At 42.9% G+C, this 19,947-nt stretch overlaps 1 protein-coding gene across 2 annotated transcripts; it reads left to right on the top strand.

The window, feature by feature from the left end:
• Positions 1 to 1,184: 1,184 nt before the first annotated feature.
• Positions 1,185 to 15,912, top strand: LOC310964530 (N-chimaerin; the record flags this gene model as incomplete). 2 transcript variants are annotated; one of them, XM_083937707.1, is made up of 14 exons in its annotated part: positions 1,185 to 1,203; positions 4,072 to 4,110; positions 4,258 to 4,313; positions 7,207 to 7,238; positions 7,520 to 7,633; positions 8,636 to 8,762; positions 9,249 to 9,410; positions 12,752 to 12,829; positions 13,692 to 13,776; positions 14,157 to 14,330; positions 14,983 to 15,060; positions 15,176 to 15,313; positions 15,462 to 15,567; positions 15,687 to 15,912. In XM_083937707.1, 14 exons carry the CDS (start codon positions 1,185 to 1,187, stop codon positions 15,856 to 15,858), a joined length of 1,380 nt encoding a protein of 459 aa, XP_083793833.1. In that variant the 3' UTR covers positions 15,859 to 15,912. The 2 variants fall into 2 exon arrangements, with proteins under 2 accessions (XP_083793833.1, XP_083793834.1); XM_083937708.1 differs by having other exon boundaries at positions 7,520 to 7,645.
• Between the last annotated feature and the right edge of the window lie 4,035 nt (positions 15,913 to 19,947).

The raw sequence follows: 19,947 nt of genomic DNA, 5'->3' as shown, positions 1-19,947 counted from the left end.
GTCAGAGGGGGAGAGGCGCAGCAGAAGGCCGCAGATCGGAGTCGAACCCGCGGCCGACTCTGCGGCCATAGGCAGTAAATCGTGGTTAAAACTAGAAATGTATAGGTTTCTTTGCTTTAATTGTTTTGTTTATTTTATTGAAAAATATTCTAAAAATGGACTGACGAGACACTCAAATATGTATGTACTTTTCTATCTCTATAATCTAAGTTTCCCTTGTTATTTTACTTATTTTGCTGCCACCAGTTCCCACTGGATTAAGGTTTTACATGGAAAACAATGAGTTTAAACGACCAGACAGTGTATAAAATGGTTCAAATCTGAACCAACTCGGGTCTTCGACAACAAAAGCAGACCTAATCATGGTAATACTCCTATAAAATGTTATATTTACACATTTTTCAGAATTGTGATTCTGTCATTTCAAGAATACAGATGTTGTACCACTAAACTGTGGACAAAAAGTACTTTGTAAACGTTACAAAAAACTTAGTTGGCCCGTACGGGGATCGAACCCGCGACCTTGGCGTTATTAGCACCACGCTCTAACCAACTGAGCTAACCGGCCATGAGATAATAAGGAGAAAACATCACTTTATATACGCACATAACGTGAGTACTTGGCTTACGAGGCATGAAATAACCTTTTCAGTTTACTCTTGGTGAGTTCTCTTTAAAAGGAGAAAACATAAATAACGTTGCGTATCACAGTAACTACGGTAAAAACGGAAAATACAACCTTTAAATCGGGAGTGACGACGTCGTTTTTGCCACGAAGTACCATCAGCAAGGTCCGTTGCCATAGTTACTCTAGAGGGAGAGGGCGAGATGACTCACGTGACCCAGCAAGATGGCGACCACTCTGTAGAATGGATTTTAACGTGAGTACGGTCGTATTATTATATTCTGATAAATTCATAGTTTTGCGAACCGTCTTCGGTGCATTTTCATCTCAATACCAAACAAATGTGTTTTTAACTGTTGAATGTAAAAAAAAAAACAGCCGTTGGCTCCGTTTTTTATCTTAGTCCCGCCAATCTGAGCTCGAGCATTTATTGTCCATTCGTTACTCAGCTGTTTTGTCTGCAGCCAGGGGTCGTGAAATACTTTCTGTGTGTTTTCTTTCAGGATTTAAGAGTCAGGACTATTAAATCATAACCGGCAGCATATCACAGAACATCAACATGGCCCTAAATGTGTTTGGTAAGCAGCATCATGCATCGGATTATTGGCCTTTTTTGCCTTTTCCTGAGTGTATTCATGGTGTTTTTGTGTGTTTTTGCATGTAAATGTGGTAAAGGTCAATAGAAATCGTATTGATCCTATAACTATAAGTCAAATATGGTGTAGCACGTGTGTTCTTGAGTATTTTTAGGAACATATATAAGGAATATCTTACCTTATTTCAGTCTTTCTGAGGCAAATCATTAGATTCTTAACTCCTCTACATGTATTTAAGAATTAGAGTTGGTGGTTTACTTTGCAGACTGAGTATTTACCTGCAGATAATATGGTGATCCCATTAAATATGATGCATATTTTTTAAAGAATCAACTATCCACCGGTGTGTCAAGTAGTCAAATCTGCTTTACCGTGACCTGTTATAACATCTGCATTAATAATTAAGTACATAATTTATGACAATATACACATTGTCAGTGTCCTTTTGCAAGTGGATTTGCAGATAATACTTTTAATTGAGTATTTTATAATGTTGTATCTCAGTTTTTGGCAAAGTAGGCTTTTTAAATACAATAAGAAAACATCACAACGTCTTTAAACAAAGTCGTATTAGCAGTCAAATGCACTCTCATTGAGCCTTTAAGAAGTATAAGGTCCTTTAGGCATTACTGTATTTAATTTGTATATCTAAAATTGGTCTTCCTGTTGAATGGTTGTCAATATAGCATTATATTGTATGCTATTTTGGGGTGTGTGGTGGAGAAAAATGCACAATATTTCTCTTTTACATGCACTGGAGTAACCGTATAAAGTCTCAGAGTGTAAAAACATAGACAGTCATCTCCAGCACAGATGCATTATTGTCCTTTAAGCACTGCGTCTGTGTCTTATTACTTTCCACCCCTGTTGCAGTTGAAATGTTGTGTCTGGTCTCTTGTGAGTGTGTCTTACTGCGAGGGTGCGTTTCCTTGAGAAAGAGTGTGTGAGACACTCGCCCCGGGGAGGATCTGGAGTTATTTTGAAGACAGGATACCGGCACGACAAGTGTTGAATAGATAAGGCTCGCAGAGTGGACACAGCGTACACCGAGACAGGAAGCAGGCTGTTAGTTTTACTCATGCAGAGAAGGTGGAAGACGGCGTGTGCCTGAATTTGCAAGGCGCTGGCGAAAGGACACATGCATATTATGTTCCTGTGTCAAAATGAGTCTATTTAATACTCATTTTTCCGTAGAGTAATGAAATTAAGTCATTTTTGTTTCAGTTTCACTTTTGGATGCAGTCGTTTGTGTTTTATTTTAACAAGAAATAAACAAAAAACGCATATTAACCTGTCCCGACCTATTCCAGATACAACAATGGTCTTATTTGTCATGTCAGAAGGTAACATCGTGTTAAATTGAATATCTTTTGACGCCACAGTGACTCATGAATAAACGCACACGGCAGAATTTGAACCCGAAAGGATCTCATCTCATCTCATCTTCAGCCTCTTATCCGGGGTCGGGTCACGGGGGCAGCAGCTTTAGCAGGGGACCCCAAACTTCCCTTTCCAGGGCCACATTAACCAGCTCTAACTGGGGGATCCTGAGGCGTTCCCAGGCCAGTGTGGAGATCTAATCTCTCCACCTGGTCCTGGGTCTTCCCTGAGGCCTCCTCCCAGCTGGACGTGCCTGGAACATCTCCCTATGGAGGCGCCCAGGGTTCATCCTTACTAGATGATCCTGAACCACCTCAACTGGCTCCTTTCAACGCAAAGGAGCAGCGGCTCTACTCCGAGTTCCTCACGGATGCTGAACTTCTCCCCCTCTCTCTAAGGGAGACTCCAGCCCCCCTCCTGAGGAAACACATTTCGGCCGCTTGTACCCGCGACCTCGTTCTTTCGGTCATGGCACCCGAAAGGAATTCCAGTGAAAATGTTCAGTAGCTTCTGCAGAGTTCATCCAAACTCCAGTTGAGCGCTCGGGGGTGAAAATGATCCCGTTCTCCTCAGCATCTAAGTCACGCGTACTCTAATATTAATGCAAGCGTTGTTTATGGTCCGCAACAGCCGCACAAGCAACAAGGAACACTGCTACTGTTGATATTTATCTGCAGTTCATTTCAGAGGGGGAGGTATGAGGGCAGTAAACACACACTAACATCACAGCTCGTTTACACACCGTCCTTTCTGCAGAATCAATATGAGTGAATCAGCGTTTTATGCTTCACAGTAGATTTATTTATGAAGCCACTTAGCCGCCGTTCATGCTCCGTGAGGGAAAAACATCCATCAGTGTGATACACCGAGGTAATCGCACACAAACTGAAGGAAATCGATCCGCTGAAGCTTTTACCTCATGTGTCATTGTGATGTTTGTAATCATTAGACCGCTGTTTGTTAGCTTGTTTATTTATTTAGCAGTGTTATTAATGAAACTATTTTATTATGATTGCACCACAATCCTGCCCCAGTTCAGACTGTTAAACAAACATCTGAGCATTTACGGTTTGTTGTTTCAAATCGATACTCTGTGTTATTTCATTGTTTTAAAATATGAAAGATTGAAAAATGTTATAGTGAAGGTTTTCAACGCCACCGTACTCTACGGGGGAATTGTTGGGTCTGTGTAAATCATAAATAAGTCATAGAGTGTGGTCTTTACCTACTCTGTAAAGTGTCCTGAGATAACTTTTGTTATGATTTGACACTATAAATACAATTGAATTGAAATTAAATGGAATAAAATAAGAGAATCCTGATGTTATCTGGGTGATGGTTCATATCAAAATTGAGACAGAACATTCAGATAAAACCAGCACGGATCATTATTATGTTTGTCCACTTGGAGGTGCCGTAGCAAAGGAAATGAAGTCAGAATAAAAGCTCCTGTTCTGTTTCTGTCCTCAGATCATGACGAATACAGGCCACCGGTGTGGAAGTCTTACTGTAAGTATCAACAGAACAGCTTGTGTGCTATTATCCCTATTTTAACCTTTTGTAACTCAAATGTAAAGATTCGTATACACTCGTTCTTTACGGTGGTAACGTGCTGTTTGCTGATAATTTGCTGTGTGTGTGTGTTTTCTGCCACAGTGTACCAGCTCCAGCAGGAGGCGCCTCACCCGCGCAGACTCACCTGCACCTGCGAGGTAAGAACGCACTTCCTGCTGAATTATGGTGCCTTCACGTGTTAAGGAAAAGACGGTCATTTCCACCTGTGAGCTGGAAATAGACCAGCGTGTTGTGTTCAAGTGCGTTTGTTGTCGTGGGGAAATGAAACCTGGACCCTCAGATCCTGACCTGCTACATTGGGGAAAACCCTTTTAGACTAATTCATCTGCTACAGCGAGAAGAGAATTTATCGAAACACAAACAGTAAATAAGAGGCTGTAGTTTTTGTAGATCATGAAAAGTAGGTTTTTAGGACAGTAGAGGAAACTTATACTTCTGTTTTAGCTTCATAAACCGGGCGCTGCGCTAATCTGAAGCACATAATCAGTGTTGTTGTGATAAAGGAGACTCTTGTGTTGCGCTCCGCCATGTTGAAAAGGTCAAAGGTTATCTCATCTCCGCAACTCCTGTATCAAAATATTCTACGAGCTCCCCGGTGGAAATGACCACATGAGGGGGTGTGCATGTGCAATTTTCACGTCGGCTTTTGGTATTTACCATATTTTCCAGAGGACGTGAACGCACGAATAGAGCATTCGTCCGTGCAGGTTTGCTTCATTAACTGAAATAAAATGTTCAGTGAGAAATTTATCTAAATACCCCCCAAAGGCAACGCACAACAGTAATATATTCCCTAAAGCGTAAGCACTGCGTAAAATCCAGTCAGGCACATCAATGATCCGACTAAACCCAGAATTTAGAAGTTCACCTCAATAAAAGTCAAAATACAGTTTTCCCCAATTGCCTTGCCTAACTTTATGACTTTGTGGTGCTACCTTTCAGAAATAACACCGGGCAAATGGATAAAAGGCAGAGTGAAGCGTCCATAACGTTGAAGGAGGCCACGTTCCTCGTGCTATTTGGTTTGATGCATGGAAACGTAGCTTTAAATGAGCAGCAGGAGACTTGAGCACAGGTGCAGCGTGTCAGTGCAGAGTGGTGATCGGGGGGGGTATCGTTTCACAGATGTTTCATTTCAGTTAAAAGCACCCCGAGGAGGTCACTTTGGCGTTCTCTCTATTCTCCTGCATCACATACGATTACCTGCTGAAACAATAATGGTTCGGATCGAGCCTCGAGCAAGCGGAACGTTTTATGGCGTGTTAACGTGTGTGTTTCGTCCCCTCAGAGAGACTGATGGCTGACTCAGTTTGCAGCACGGCTGATTGGTTTTGCTGTAGTTCACCACTTCATTGTCTTCGGGGAAGGCGCGTGTAAAGTCTAAAAATGTTAAACACTGCATGTATTTTTTTTTCATGTTATTACAGTAAAACCAACATCGTCTATCAGTGCTTTTGTGCTTTTATTTTGTAGGACCAATCATTTCAACAAGACCAAACAAAACAAAAGCAGCTCTCCACTCCGGTTGTTCCTCTTTCTCTTAAAGTAGAGCCCTGTTAGTGATACTGGTGACCAATGAAGTCATTCATATAATACTCTATTCAATAAAAATCATTTCACAATTCATTGCTCCCTTCAGCCCCTGCTTTTTATCCCATCAAAACAACATGAATATTAGCATCTGTATGTTTTCTGTGGGATGATGTAGAGCAGGTGTCTCAAACTGATCCAGTAAAGAGCCACTGTGGCTGCAGGTTTTCACTCCAACCAAGCAAGAACACACCCGATCTAACAAATGCAACTGTGTGGGAGCGATTCAGGTGGTTGAATAAGTCGAGTCAGGTGTGTTCTTGCTTGGTTGGAATCAAAACCTGCAGCCACAGCGACCCTTTACTTCAGTTTGAGACACCTGATGTAGAGGCTCCATCCTAATAACCAAGCACACCCACCAAATGCCCTGCACCAGCACCTCTACCCACAGGGGGGGCAGCCACCAGATGTGTGTGTGTGTGTGTGTGAGAGTATGGGGGACAGCAAGGTTTGGGGGATTAGAGAATGGGGGTTTGTGCATCTGGTGTTAATCTGTAAAAGACTTAGGGCATCCTCGTGTATGTGTGTGTGTGTAGATGCTAAATGAACAGCTGTCGGCTTTGATGCCCGGTCGGGTCAGGTAGTCGATGCTGACCCAGTTAAAACCCGCGGACAGACGGGGTAGAAGAGCCCCCTCTTTGCCACCAGCAGCTCCTCCGTGTTGTGATTTAATGATGCACCACTAGGCACTTATTTAAGGCTGATACTTTTTAAATTTGTGGCGTGTCAGGGGGACTTTTCGAGTGGAGACCGTCCTTTAGCTGGAAGACCGCAGCTTATTAAAATGAAAAACTAGCTAATAACAAGGACACATTAACTGTCCACTACAGGTGGCTAATATAGGCTCTTTAAAATGTACTGTGCAGCCAAGGATGTCTGCTGAGCATTAGTAATATTAGTGTGTCCATGCATGGCTTACTGACAGACCTCAGAGCAGTTTTGGCAGGCGTCCAGAGATTCCCATGCACGGCTGATAACGCTGAAGAAACTCTCACCATCTCGACTTTGTTGCTTTTCGTTTTCACTACGCTGAACCTGCAAGAGTTAGTTTTTTACCTTCCTCTCTCCCTGTGTCTTTCACACACACACACACACACACACACACACACACACACACACACACACACACAGCATCCAAATTAATATTCAGCGCCGATGGGTCTTTGTTGATTTATTGGCTCCACAGCGGTTTTGTCGGGAGCAACACAATGTTCAGCTTTTTATCTGACCCGTGCAATATTCTCTGCGCCCACACACTCCCGAAGAGAGCGCGCTGTGTTTAGTCGTGGTGGCATTTCTACAGCGCAATGTGACAATAATATACTGCCGCATAAACATTTAAGCCAGCGTGGAAATCCCAATTTTACCTTCATTCTGTAGTTGTTTTCTCTTCGCAGCCTGTACCTTTTTAGTGTCTCATGTTTTCTTTCTTCCCTGCAGGTGGATAATCGACCTAAATACTATGGAAGAGAGTAAGTTCTCTTTATCTGTGATTTATGTGAGAATTCAGTGAGAATGGTTTGCGGAGCAGTTTCTGATTACGGCCTGTGTGCGTGTCTCTGTGGATTGAGCGTTTTGATACTGTCACCGTATTTAAACAGCACCTAGACCTGTTTTATGATTAAAAAAGACATTTTTCCATGCTAATTCAAAATTCAAGTGATGGTGATAAGATGTCCTCAAGGCTGGCGTCTCTGTATTAGAACAACTAAGACATTTTGACCTGATATTTTGATGCTTTTCACGCTACCAGGTACCACGGCATGATCTCCAGAGAGGAGGCCGACCAGTTGCTGAGTCAGGCCGAAGGCAGCTACCTCATCCGAGAGAGTCAGAGGCAGCCGGGCACATACACGCTGGCTCTAAGGTTCGTTTCTGTGTGTTTGTCTGATTAAGGGAGATCCCCACAATCAGGAGCAAATGTGAGCTCAGTGGTGCCAACGGAGCGAGGATTACAGCGGGTTTATTAGAAAATGAACCGCCACAGAGTCTGGGGAACGTCACCGAGTTTCTGATCAAAAAACAAGTCGCTTCATAATGAATTATCAACATTTTCTGTATGAAATAAGCTCATTTGTTTGTGTTTTTTTAAGACGTTCAGCCTGTTCTTTTTGTCGTATCGCACGTCAAACCAATTCTGGGTCCGTGTTGACCTCCTTTGTCTGAGGCCCGCGTGCATTTGAGTGACGAGGCAAGAAAAAGAGGAGAGGAGCGTCCCTGAACGTTGAGCGCCTCTAATCGCATGTGAGGGTGTGAGGGGTTTAAACGCGGCCGTTGGAGGTGTAAGCTGCTCAGAGGCGCTCATCTCTACTCTCACATGGCTCCACACACCTTTTCCACAGAGGAGAGGGCAAAGAGGGAGGGAGCACATCAGCAGTCACTTCTGCTTGAGTGTCTTTTTCTCAGAGTAGTTGTCACACTTTTAAACGGGCGCGCGGCACAATTCCAATTTGGTTTCGGGTCAGTTCGCTCTATTCATAGCCTCGTCATTCTTCCACCTGCACAAAGCTTCTCTCTCTCTCTTCCACCGCCTCTCTCATCTCCTGTGGTTATAATTACCTTCCATAAATACCACTTCATAAACTAGAGTCCCACTCTGGGTCGGGCAGAAATGGAAAGGTTGGATTTTCGGGGTTAATGATCTAAATGGTGCTGTTTTATCTCACGGTGGAGCAGATATAATGTGCTGGCCCAATTCACTAAGTTTGTGCCATTTATTTCTTAAACTCTGTATTTTCTGCAGGCTGTTTATGATGAACCCTCTGTTTCAGCCCAGATTTTAGATTTTAAGCATTAATGACCAAACCTAGATGCTTTACTTAAACTTTGATGTCCCTTAAAGCTTAAAGTTTTCCTCCGCTCCATCCAGGTTTGGCAACCAGACAAGAAACTTCCGCCTCTACCATGATGGGAAGCACTTTGTTGGAGAGAAGAGGTTCGAGTCCATCCACGACCTGGTCACAGACGGCCTCATCACACTCTACATTGAGACAAAGGTGCTTTTTCCTTCCTATCCGCACTCCACTAATAAAAGAAAAACTTTCTACATTGGCTCTGAGGACGGTGCTGCACAGTGAGAGCCATTTATCAGGGCTGTAATCAATGCAAATGCTCATTATGGATGATTACAAAATGGAAGCGTTTCAAGCTTTCAGCCCATGTTTGCCAGCATTCATCTTGACTCGCATTTGATTACCCCGTGTTTACGTGATCATCTAAGTCCCTGGATTCTTTGAAAAATAATCACGGAGGAAAGAAGCGGCATCAGCATTTCCTTAAGCTCTTAAATGCCCATTAAATGTTTATTTGTTATTCAGACAATAGGAAAGTACCAAGGGGGTAAACGGGGCCGTAAAATCAAGAATTTAATTGCAAGATTGAGAGACGGCGAGGTCAAATGGAAAGTAATCATTTGTACTGTTAGGAGTCTGTCGTGACTGACATAAACCTGTCATCTTAACAGTAACCTTCTCTTCTGACAGGCTGCGGAGTACATTGCTAAGATGACCATAAACCCCATCTATGAACACGTGGGCTACACCACCCTGAATCAGGAGCCCACCCTGAAGAAGCACCTGCCGCAGAGCCCAGAGGCCCCGGATGGACCCGCTCCGGCCAAAGACGACTGTAATGCCGAGGAGAGGGTGAGGTCAAACGCACTTATATGGCAGGATTTGGCGAGGGGTTGTTATGGAGCCTGGTCATAAAAATATAATGTTGTTCAGAACTGAAATACCATTTTCTTTCTCATCAGAATCCACTGATTGTCATTCTGAGGATGTGTCTTAAGCTAAAGAGGGAGCTTTTACAGGCTGCGTAATAATCCCAGTGAATACCAATCAATATTTTCTAAACTCATCACTCTCTGCAGGAAATATGGAAATAGGAACTGTGTAGGAACTCGGGCCAAAAGCATCCAATTAACATATGTTTCTGGCAACCTGACCTGAAGGCTTTTAGGTTTTTGAGCAGTTGGTTTGAATAATAAAGTGAGTTGTGTTGGCTGCAGACCAACGAATATCCCCTTTGGACTACAGTTTAAAATTAGGCCTTTAAGAGTAACCAGTCTCAGACAAATTCAATCATTCATCAAGAGTCTTCGGCTGCCTGTGCTGTCAGTATACGTAGAGACACTGGCAGTGGAAATGTGTAGGAAGACTGAGGTCTCTAGGGTGAAGACAACACTTCTTTAAATCTTTAAATGTATGTTGCTTGAATCCGAGGGACATAAAGTATGAAATGTTCTGAGTTCTTGTTTCAGTACAGCAGAGTGAGAGTGGAAGAGTTGAGGAACATTGTGAAAGAAGTAGGAGGAGGAGGAGGAGGAGGAGGATGGATGCAGAGGCGCGATGGCCTCCAGCCAAAGGCTCTGCAGCAAAATTACATAACAGCCTGCAGAAACCCGCTATCTCCCAAAAGCCGTCTACTAAGTATTCAGGAGCAGGAGCCGAGCCTCGTCGCCGGCTCATTAGTTTCCATTCAGCTGTGAGATAATTGTTTTCTGTGATTAGTTTTTAACCCAGAGGACACACGGGAAACTTTATTTTCTCACTAGGAGCTTTTGAAAACAGAAGTTTGGAGATGTGCGGCTTCAGTGTGACGCAGGAGGAGGACGACATTTAATGTAAATGTGTGGTTCTGCAGCTGTGTGTTTACGCAGGCGGGTGCATGAAAACGAGGTCCGGTTAAAGTGGACGACACGGAACACGCGCACACACACACACACACACACACACACACACACATAACAAGGTAGTGTGTGCAATTTTTTTATCTGCTACGCCAGTACTGAACCTCCTGAGGCCTCGTGTGACCTGCAGTGCATGACCACCTATTCTGCACCTCATACATCACTGTCCGTGTGTGTGTGTGTGTGATGGGGGGTGGTCCTGTGTACGTGTATGCTTTCATAATTGGGTGGATTTGCAGACAGTGCAGCACAGCCGTGACATTGAGACCAGAGGTGGCTCTCTGTGGGGGAGACAAACACGCGAGAAATACGTCTTTCGTGGAGCTAATAACCTCTTATCGCAGGGTTAAATGTCGTGTTCATGGGCCCCGTGGGGGCAATGAAGGTGTGTTTCTGGTGATGGCTTTTTAAATTTTAAATTTTAAGGCCTTGTGGTGAGAGAGAGTTCACTGGACGGTGACGGTGAAGCATTTAGGGACAGGAGAAAGATGATCTGAGAGAAAATACGGAAGAAATAATACACAAAATTTGCACGTTTGGAGCTTAAAGCGTCACAGGTTTTTGTCTTTCTGTCTCTATAATCGCGGTGCTCTTTTGTTATCCACCCCGCCATCACCACACACTGAAAACATGTCATTAAATATCCATAACCAGTCATACACACACACTATGACGTTTGAATATGTGGCCGCTTGTTTCATGGCATTTTGCCTTTAAAATTCATCTTAATTCCCTTTTTTTTTCCGGTTTGACGAAACTTAACCACAAAAGAACTGTAGTATCCTGTATGATATGTAAGGTATCTTAAAAAAAACATCAAACCACACAGTTTAAAGCTTGTAAATCTCTCCCACAGTAGCAGGATTTAACGCAGTCCCACCTCTCGTTTGTTGACAATTTGCCCAAATAGAAAGCGGGAAAGTGCCCTTCTTAAGTGAACACTTTGCCATAAACTATTCTTATGTAATGTTACCTGTAAGATCTAAGATAATGGGGGACCAGGGCCATTTAAGGACATGGGATGGTGTTTATTCTGTCGAACAAGCAGCAAGACACACTCACATGAGGCCGTTTACAGTCGATGAGTATTAGAAAAATATCTGAGAAAACAAAGGATTGAAGTTGAAAAACAGCAAAAGACGAGAGGGAATCAAAAGGTGTGAATGGATGAATGTAATAATAGCTCTCTCCTTCTTTCTCTTTCTCTTTCTCTTTCTCTTTCTCTCCATCTCCCGGGACAATTGAGGAGGCAGAAATCAGTGACGAACAACAGCGATCTCTGTGTTCTGATTGGCTCCTTCCCCTCTCAGTGTGACCTGTTAAATTCCTCCATTACAGCACCGTGGCTCAGCCTCCTCCCCCCTCCTCCTGCCTCTTCTTTCTCTCTCCGCCTTTTATCACCTCCCTCCTCCACTTGCTCTGCCTGGCAAGTGTGTGGAGGGAAAGAGGATTAACACACACACACACACACACACACACACACACACACGTTGAGCCATGTGGGCTGGAGCGCTCACCGACACGACACTGAGACACGGGAGCGCACATTCTGCAGCATCAGTCCGGTTCGGCGGATTTTGGGAGCGCTTTTCAAGAAGATTTATCGAATCATATTAAGGGAACTTTCTTTCACAAATTTGTATTTTCTGCTTTTTATTGGCCGGCTGTTTTTGTTTTGTTTTTTTGTTATGAAGTGGAATTGCAGCACGCAGCCCCGTCAGTATGCAGAGCTAATCTGATTGGCTGATCTTTGTGGTGCTAAGACTGCAGGATTGGTCCTGCGTTGGCTCCTCGGTTTGGGATGTTGTTGTCGGACAGGGCTTTGAAATGATTTGAGAGTCTAGTCGTTGTTGCTGTGACATTTTAATCTTCACTCTCTTTGTCATTTTTAACACAATCTCTAAAAGAGTATTTCCTCTTTTTGGCTCACTGTATTTATTGATGGGATTTTGGTTTCAGAGCCAGCGTTTGATTTAAATCTCCGGTGTGAGTTAAATTCACACCACAACCACAGATCCCACAATGCCGAGCCGAGAGTCTTATGTCGTTAAAAGAGGTAAAAAGCAATCACGCAAGCGAGCCGAGAAGGAGACCAGCCAGAAGGGCTCTTTGTTTACCGCAGCTCTCAGTCTGAATGTCAGCGCTGGTTCAGTTCCCTCCCTGCCACTTTCTGGAAGCACCTCAGACCCAAGCGCGAGCTCTGGGACCCGTCTCAACCGGGCGCCAGCCCCCTCCAAACCCCCCTCCCCTGCTTCCACCTTCTGGCAACCAATCCGATGTTTTGCCCTTTCGCAGCTCACATCGCTGGTGCGGAGGGCCACCCTGAGGGAGAGCGACCTGGCGCCCAAATATGAGAAGGTCCATAACTTCAAGGTGAGATTCTCCTGTCGTGTGTGTGTGTGTGTGTGTGTGTGTGTGTGTGTGTGTGTGTGTGTGTGTGTGTGTGTGTGTGTGTGTGTGTGTGTGTGTGTGTGTGTGTGTGTGTGTGTGTGTGTGTGTGTGTGTGTGTGTGTGTGTGTGTGTGTGTGTGTGTGTGTGTGTGTGTGTGTGTGTGTGTGTGTGTGTGTGTGTGTGTGTGTGTGTGTGTGTGTGTGTGTGTGTGTGTGTGTGTGTGTGTGTGTGTGTGTGTGTGTGTGTGTGTGTGTGTGTGTGTTGAGTGCTGCCAGAGTTGCTGATTCAGCTCATGGGTCTTATTCAAATTCACCTCAGAGAGCACAGTGTTGGGATACACACACACACAAAGAGAACACACACACACACACACACACACAAACAAAGAGAACACACACACTTCTGTATTTCCATTTAAGCTTTTTCTTGATTCCCAGGTTTCTAAATTCCAATAAGCCATTAGTGAGGAGCATGAAGGTCAGAACCAGAGCGTGCTGAGCTCAAGGGAAACAAACACTGTGATCAGATGGAGATTATTAGCATTTTTTATTATATACAGATCAATTATGTTAAAAATAAGCAGATTAAAACTGTCATTTTCCCGCCTCCATCACTCTCTCTTTGATGTCTATAGTAAAGATATCTGCTGGTATACGCAGCTCGGGTCTCATTCATATTTTTCTCACCTGTTCTTTTGTGCAAATATACAATTTTGACACATTCAACTCGTTTATTTTTCTGTTTATGATTTTGCATGGCCGTATCTGTTTTCACTTATTTGTTGCTAATTTCGGGATCATTTTAGATTAAAATATAATGAAATGTCGCCTCTTCTCTGTGTCAGGTTCATACATTCAGAGGACCCCACTGGTGTGAGTACTGTGCCAACTTCATGTGGGGTCTCATCGCTCAGGGAGTCAAGTGTGCAGGTAAGACACACACACACACACACACACACACACACACAGATAAAAACATCACATCAGAGAATGATGCACTTATCTCAGTCCTTTTTGCCTCCTCCGCTGTGTTCGACGTGTCGCACCTCCTCCCGCTTAACACCGTGACTCAAAACTTAGAGAGCAGGCTTAAAGTTACTCACTTTCGTTGACTCATCTGCTGTTCATCACGGATTTCCAAACGTTGAAAGATTCAGTTTGGTGCCAGAGAACACATTGTTTGTGTGATTATTGCTGTGCGATGAACTGTGCCTCTGCGACGCCTATATGTTTGAACGCCTTACGTAGGCAGACGGGGTACACAAGACGCTACGTTTTATTTACTTTCATATTCTGTGTTTCTCTGTCAGATTGCGGGTTGAACGTCCACAAGCAGTGCTCCAAAGTCGTGCCGAACGACTGCCAGCCGGATCTGCGGCATGTCAAGAAGGTGTACAGCTGCGACCTGACCACGCTGGTCAAAGCCCACAACACCAAGAGGCCCATGGTCGTCGACATGTGCATACAGGAGATCGAGGCGAGAGGTGAGAGGATTGCACAAGATGTGTGTGTGTGTGTGTCACTGGTATGAAGAAGTACACAAGCTGATGGGAGAAGTCACAGGGGAGCTGCCACAGACAGGATTTTATTGACTAGGAGTCAAGACCTGAGTGAAACTTCTACGTGAAATCAATAAGAGACGCGTGACTTGAAGTGAGTGAACTTGACAGGAGCTGGGGAGCAATTTTCTCCTCATCCCCCACTCCGTCTCTCTCCGTCGCAGTCTCTCATCATCCGTCACTGCCGTCCATCTCTCTTTGTCTATATCTCGTCTGTACGTGGAGAGGCATCGTCGTCTCAAACACGTTGTTGTAGATCAACTTTTGTCAGCGACTGACGCAGAATAATCCGCCCTGTAGTGAAGAAATTAGGCCTGAAGTCGATGAATAATTCTGACTTGCGAGCGTTTTGATCTGGAACATGTAATAAAATAACAGGAAATGCTTCGTCACGTGTCTCTTAATAGTCTCCTTTGTCAAAGCAGCAGTCCAAAAAGTAAAGATATGTGTTGTTATTATAGAAGATAAAGAAAATCTGTCAGAATTCTCATTTGAGGAGCGGGAACTGTTGAATTTTGGCATTTAGGGTTTAAATCTGTCATAATCACATGAACACTGACGCGCCTTTAACTCTCAGGTGTCCAGTCCGAGGGCTTGTACAGAATATCAGGCTTCAGTGAGCTGATTGAAGATGTCAAGCTGGCCTTCGACCGAGGTGAGCGTCCTGTTCCTTCTGAATAATTCCCCCTTTTAGGAATTATTATTATCAGCGAACCGTCATATGAAACAATAACACGTTTGGGCGATGCTTCGGCCGATTTGCTCCACAGACGGAGAGAAGGCGGACATCTCCTCGAACGCCTACGAGGACCTCAACATCATCACCGGAGCCCTCAAACTCTACTTCCGAGAGCTGCCCATCCCCCTCATCACGTATGACGCCTACCCGCGCTTCATAGAAACAGGAAGTAGGTGTTCACGCTTTATGTGCCTCACTACGTTATATGCGAGAAGGAATACTCACCTGATCACACAAAATAAAAGAGTTGCTCAGTGACTGAACATGTGCTCCACCAAACAGCAGAACAATAAAGGGGTCTAACGTGTGTGTTGCAGAGATTACAGACCCAGAGAAACGTCTGGAGTCTCTCCACGAGGCCTTGAAGCTGCTGCCGCCGGCTCACTGCGAGACGCTGCGTTACCTCATGGCTCACCTCAAGAGGTCAGAACGCACAAGGGTCATGGGTTCACTCAGTCATGCACCTTAAGTCGTGGCTGCTGAGTCAGAGTTTGATGATGACGAGTTGTATCACACCTTATTTCTGTCCTCCCTGCTTCCAGAGTGACCGAGTACGAGAAGGAGAACCTCATGTCCAGCGAGAACCTGGGTATCGTCTTCGGCCCGACGCTGATGAGAGCCCCCGGGCTGGACGCCATGACGGCGCTCAACGACATCCGATACCAGAGACTCGTGGTGGAGACGCTCATCACCAACGAAGACGTGCTGTTCTGAGAGGAGAGCGGAGGAAAGGGTTCTCCCAACGAGGAGGGGGAAGGACAGATAGATCGGGAAGATGGAAGACTTGTTGTTTTTTTTACAAGAAAACGAAGATACCTGCGTACTTGTGTCTTTCTAGAGAGGACGACAAGTAGTGTTATTGTGAGGAGGAGATGGAGGGAACAATGAAGGAGTAGATGTGAGAGGTAGATCGAAGGCTGCAGTGTTTCCCTACATTTTAAACGCAACTCAAATCAATAAACCTGGAATTTAAATGAAATTAAGGAGAATTTCCCGCCTTATTTAACAGAAATGAACAATTATGATCTCTCCTCGTGAGACGAAAAGATAAAAATGTTCTCTATCATGGGGAGAAGCTAATGGTAGCACTACTTTGTCTATGTTAGGGAAACACTGTGTGCTCTGTCTTTATGTTAACGTCTTAAATGGATGCCTTGATGGTTTTTTAGACTTATTTTAGGTCCGACCTTTGGAAAACAACCTTGGGTTCGTGTCGTTAGCGTTCCCCGTAGAAGCCACGAGCGGCTTCTATGGAAAAAATGCAACAACGCTCCTTTCTCATGGATGTTTTCCTGTGGTGTTAAGAGATTGTTTGCTTTGTTTTTCCGTAATGTCAAGATATCCCTTTAATCCTCCTCCAGAGGAGAAGGAGCACTGACTTCACTTCAACAGGAGACAGCTGGATGAATGAACGCATGAGTGAATGAATGAGAGGAAAAAGGGAACCACTCGTTTCTCTGAAGGGAACTTAAGTGACTTGGACCTATTATCATCGTTATTATTATTATTTTTTTTATTATGGTTGCCTTTTCATTCCTCCTGAGACTTCACAGCTCCCTCTTCTGTTACACTCATGTAGTGACTCGGTCATTTTACACTACAAACTAGTCTTTTAGTCGCTAACACAGAAAAAACAATGCGCAGTTTCCCCTTTTTGTGGCATATTATACGCTTTTGTTATGAGTTCTGTTACAACTGAAGGAGCAAAATGACACTTTTTGCTTTGGGAATATTTCTGTAGCCAGTTTAATGGGGTTTTTTTTGTCACGCTTTTCTCCATCAGGGCTTTAATTTGACATATTTTCTCCACACAACGCTAATTCATTTGGCAGGTGGTGAAGAGAGGAACACGTGACTTGAAACATGAAGATGTGAAGCGGCGCTTTAAACGCTTTTTATGAAGTAGTATTTTTTAATCAAGCAGTGTTAATCGTGCTCGGTATTTGTAATTCAAATGTCTCGATCCCTTTCCCCAGATGCATTTCGACAGATTGGAATAATAATTTCAAGGCCTGTCGAATCTATCGGCCTGAGTTGGATAATTCAGACACTTCAGACATTTTTAATATCGTCCCAAATGAGGAAAGAAAGGAGCTCAATAAAACAGAAACTCAAAATGTTAATTACTCTGTATCCTCTCAATGTCAAATTATGAGAAATAACATTGCTCACACATAAGGGAATACCCGTTTGCATCCCATTTATAAAAGACATGGAGACAAAGTTAGATTTAAACCTAAATACAAGTTATTGTCATCAAATGCCAAACATGTGAGTGCGTCTCTTCCAGATATGTGACGACGAGCTGCTGGTAAAACATTGCAGCCGTCTGCTGTAATGTTTCTCTCTGCTGTGATGAAAACAGTATTAATGTGTGGTGTTCATGTGTAATATGAAGGAGTGCGTTTGCCAGGACTTTTTTTTTTTTTGAACTAGTGCCATTTGAAAAGGGTGGGGGTGTAACGTGGGTGCCTTCTGCATGTCACCCCCCACCTCAGCTAACACACTCTAAACCTGCTTTTCACTCATCTCTACCCCCATTTCTGTCGGGGGGGTCACTGAAATTCCCGGTGACGACCCACTCCACTCCCGACACAGAGCCAAGACGGTTCGGGTTGTAAAGAAACATCAAGCATCTGTCGCTGGGTGCAAAAGGGATGTAACAAAAAAAATTGACATCTGCATTTTTTTCTAACAAATTTCGATTTTTCTTGTGTTCTTTATTTTAACTGTTTGGTTGTTTTGCTTTACTAACTACCATTGAACTAACGTGACGATAACATGAGCCTTCAGTGATGTGTTTTTGTTTCTTTGCATCATGAAATGTGTTTTTTTTTATTATTGTCATTTGCTGTAAAGTTCTTTCTGTATGGTTTATGCATGGTGAATTAAATTATTAAACATGGCTCTGAGTCGGTGTGTGTTTGAATTGTGTTGTGCCATCACTCCGGATGTAACGGGCGCGTGAAACAGTTCCTGGTTAAGAGAAACACTCGTGTGAGACGCTACGGTGGACCCCAGCTCTTCACCAGAGGTTTTTCTTTATTACGTTATCTCAGTGGATAATAACAAGATCATTAAATCAAAATTCCCACAACATGATATCTGAAATACTGGAGGAAATAGCACCAGAAACCTGCAGTTTTGGCTTTATAATGATTTATATATACACATAATAATCAATAATAACACGTTTAATACATGGGCCCAGTTCAGGACACTCGAGGTCTCCTCACAGATAGACAGCACAAGAGAAAACAGACCAAACATAAATACAAAGCAGTAAACCACCACAGACTAATGTAGGAACAAATACCAAAATATTACAAAAATAAAACTGAGTAATTACCTGGAACTTATATATGATGCTGTATTTTAATCATTTTTGATACCCTGTAGCCACTTTCGTAGACTGTGGCTGGAGAGGTGCCAGTTCATCTCCTGGGCTGCTGAGGTGCTGTTGAGCAAGGCACCGAACCTCCAACTGCCCGGGGCGCTGGTCATTGGCAGCCCCCTCGCTCTGACATCTCTCCAGTAATTGCATGTATATAGGTCCTGTTTGTGATACACTGCAGTCACTTGTGTCACATTTTTTGTGTTTTTTGATACACTGTAGCCACTTTTTTAACACTGTAGCCACTTTTTTAACACTGTAGCCACTTTTTTAACATTTCTAATGGGTTTTTTATACACTATGGTCAGTTGATTAACATTTTTAGTGTTTTTTTAAACACTGTAGCCACTTTGGTAACATTTTTAGTGTTTTTTGATACACTATGGTCAGTTGGTTAACATTTGTAGTGTTTTTTAAACACTGTGGCCACTTTTGTAATATTTCTAATGTTTTTTTTATACACTATGGTCAGTTGGTTAACATTTGTAGTGTTTTTTTAAACACTGTAGCTACTTTGGTAACATTTGTAGTGTTTTTTGATACACTGTAGCCACTTTGGTAACATTTTTAGTGTTTTTTGATACACTGTAGCCACTTTGGTAACATTTCTAATGTTTTTTTATACACTATGGCCAGTTGATTAACATTTTTAGTGTTTTTTGATACACTGTAGCCACTTTGGTAACATTTTTAGTCTTTTTTGATACACTGTAGCCACTTTGGTAACATTTTTAGTGTTTTTTGATACACTGTAGCCACTTTGGTAACATTTCTAATGTTTTTTTATACACTATGGCCAGTTGATTAACATTTTTAGTCTTTTTTGATACACTGTAGCCACTTTGGTAACATTTCTAATGTTTTTTTATACACTATGGTCAGTTGGTTAACATTTGTAGTGTTTTTTTAAACACTGTGGCCACTTTGGAAACATTTTTAGTGTTTTTTGATAAACTGTGGCCACTTTGGTAACATTTCTAATGTTTTTTTATACACTATGGCCAGTTGATTAACATTTGTAACATTTTAACAGTTTTTAACTCTGTAGCCACTTGTGTAACATTATTTTTAATACACTGTGGCCAGTTGATTAACATTTGCAACATTTTAACATTGTTTTTAACACTGTGGCCACTTTTGTAACATTTCTAATGGTTTTTTTATACACTATGGTCAGTTGATTAACATTTGTAACATTTTAACAGTTTTTAACTCTGTAGCCACTTGTGTAACATTATTTTTTATACACTATGGTCAGTTGGTTAACATTTGTAGTGTTTTTTAAACACTGTGGCCACTTGTGTAACATTTCTAATGTTTTTTTTATACACTATGGTCAGTTGATTAACATTTGTAGTGTTTTTTAAACACTGTAGCCACTTTGGAAACATTATTTTTAATACACTGTG

This window comes from Echiichthys vipera (assembly GCF_963691815.1).
Source record: "Echiichthys vipera genome assembly, chromosome: 23".
Taxonomy (NCBI): Eukaryota; Metazoa; Chordata; class Actinopteri; order Perciformes; family Trachinidae; genus Echiichthys; species Echiichthys vipera.
This window is presented reverse-complemented; position numbering and strand designations above follow the sequence as displayed.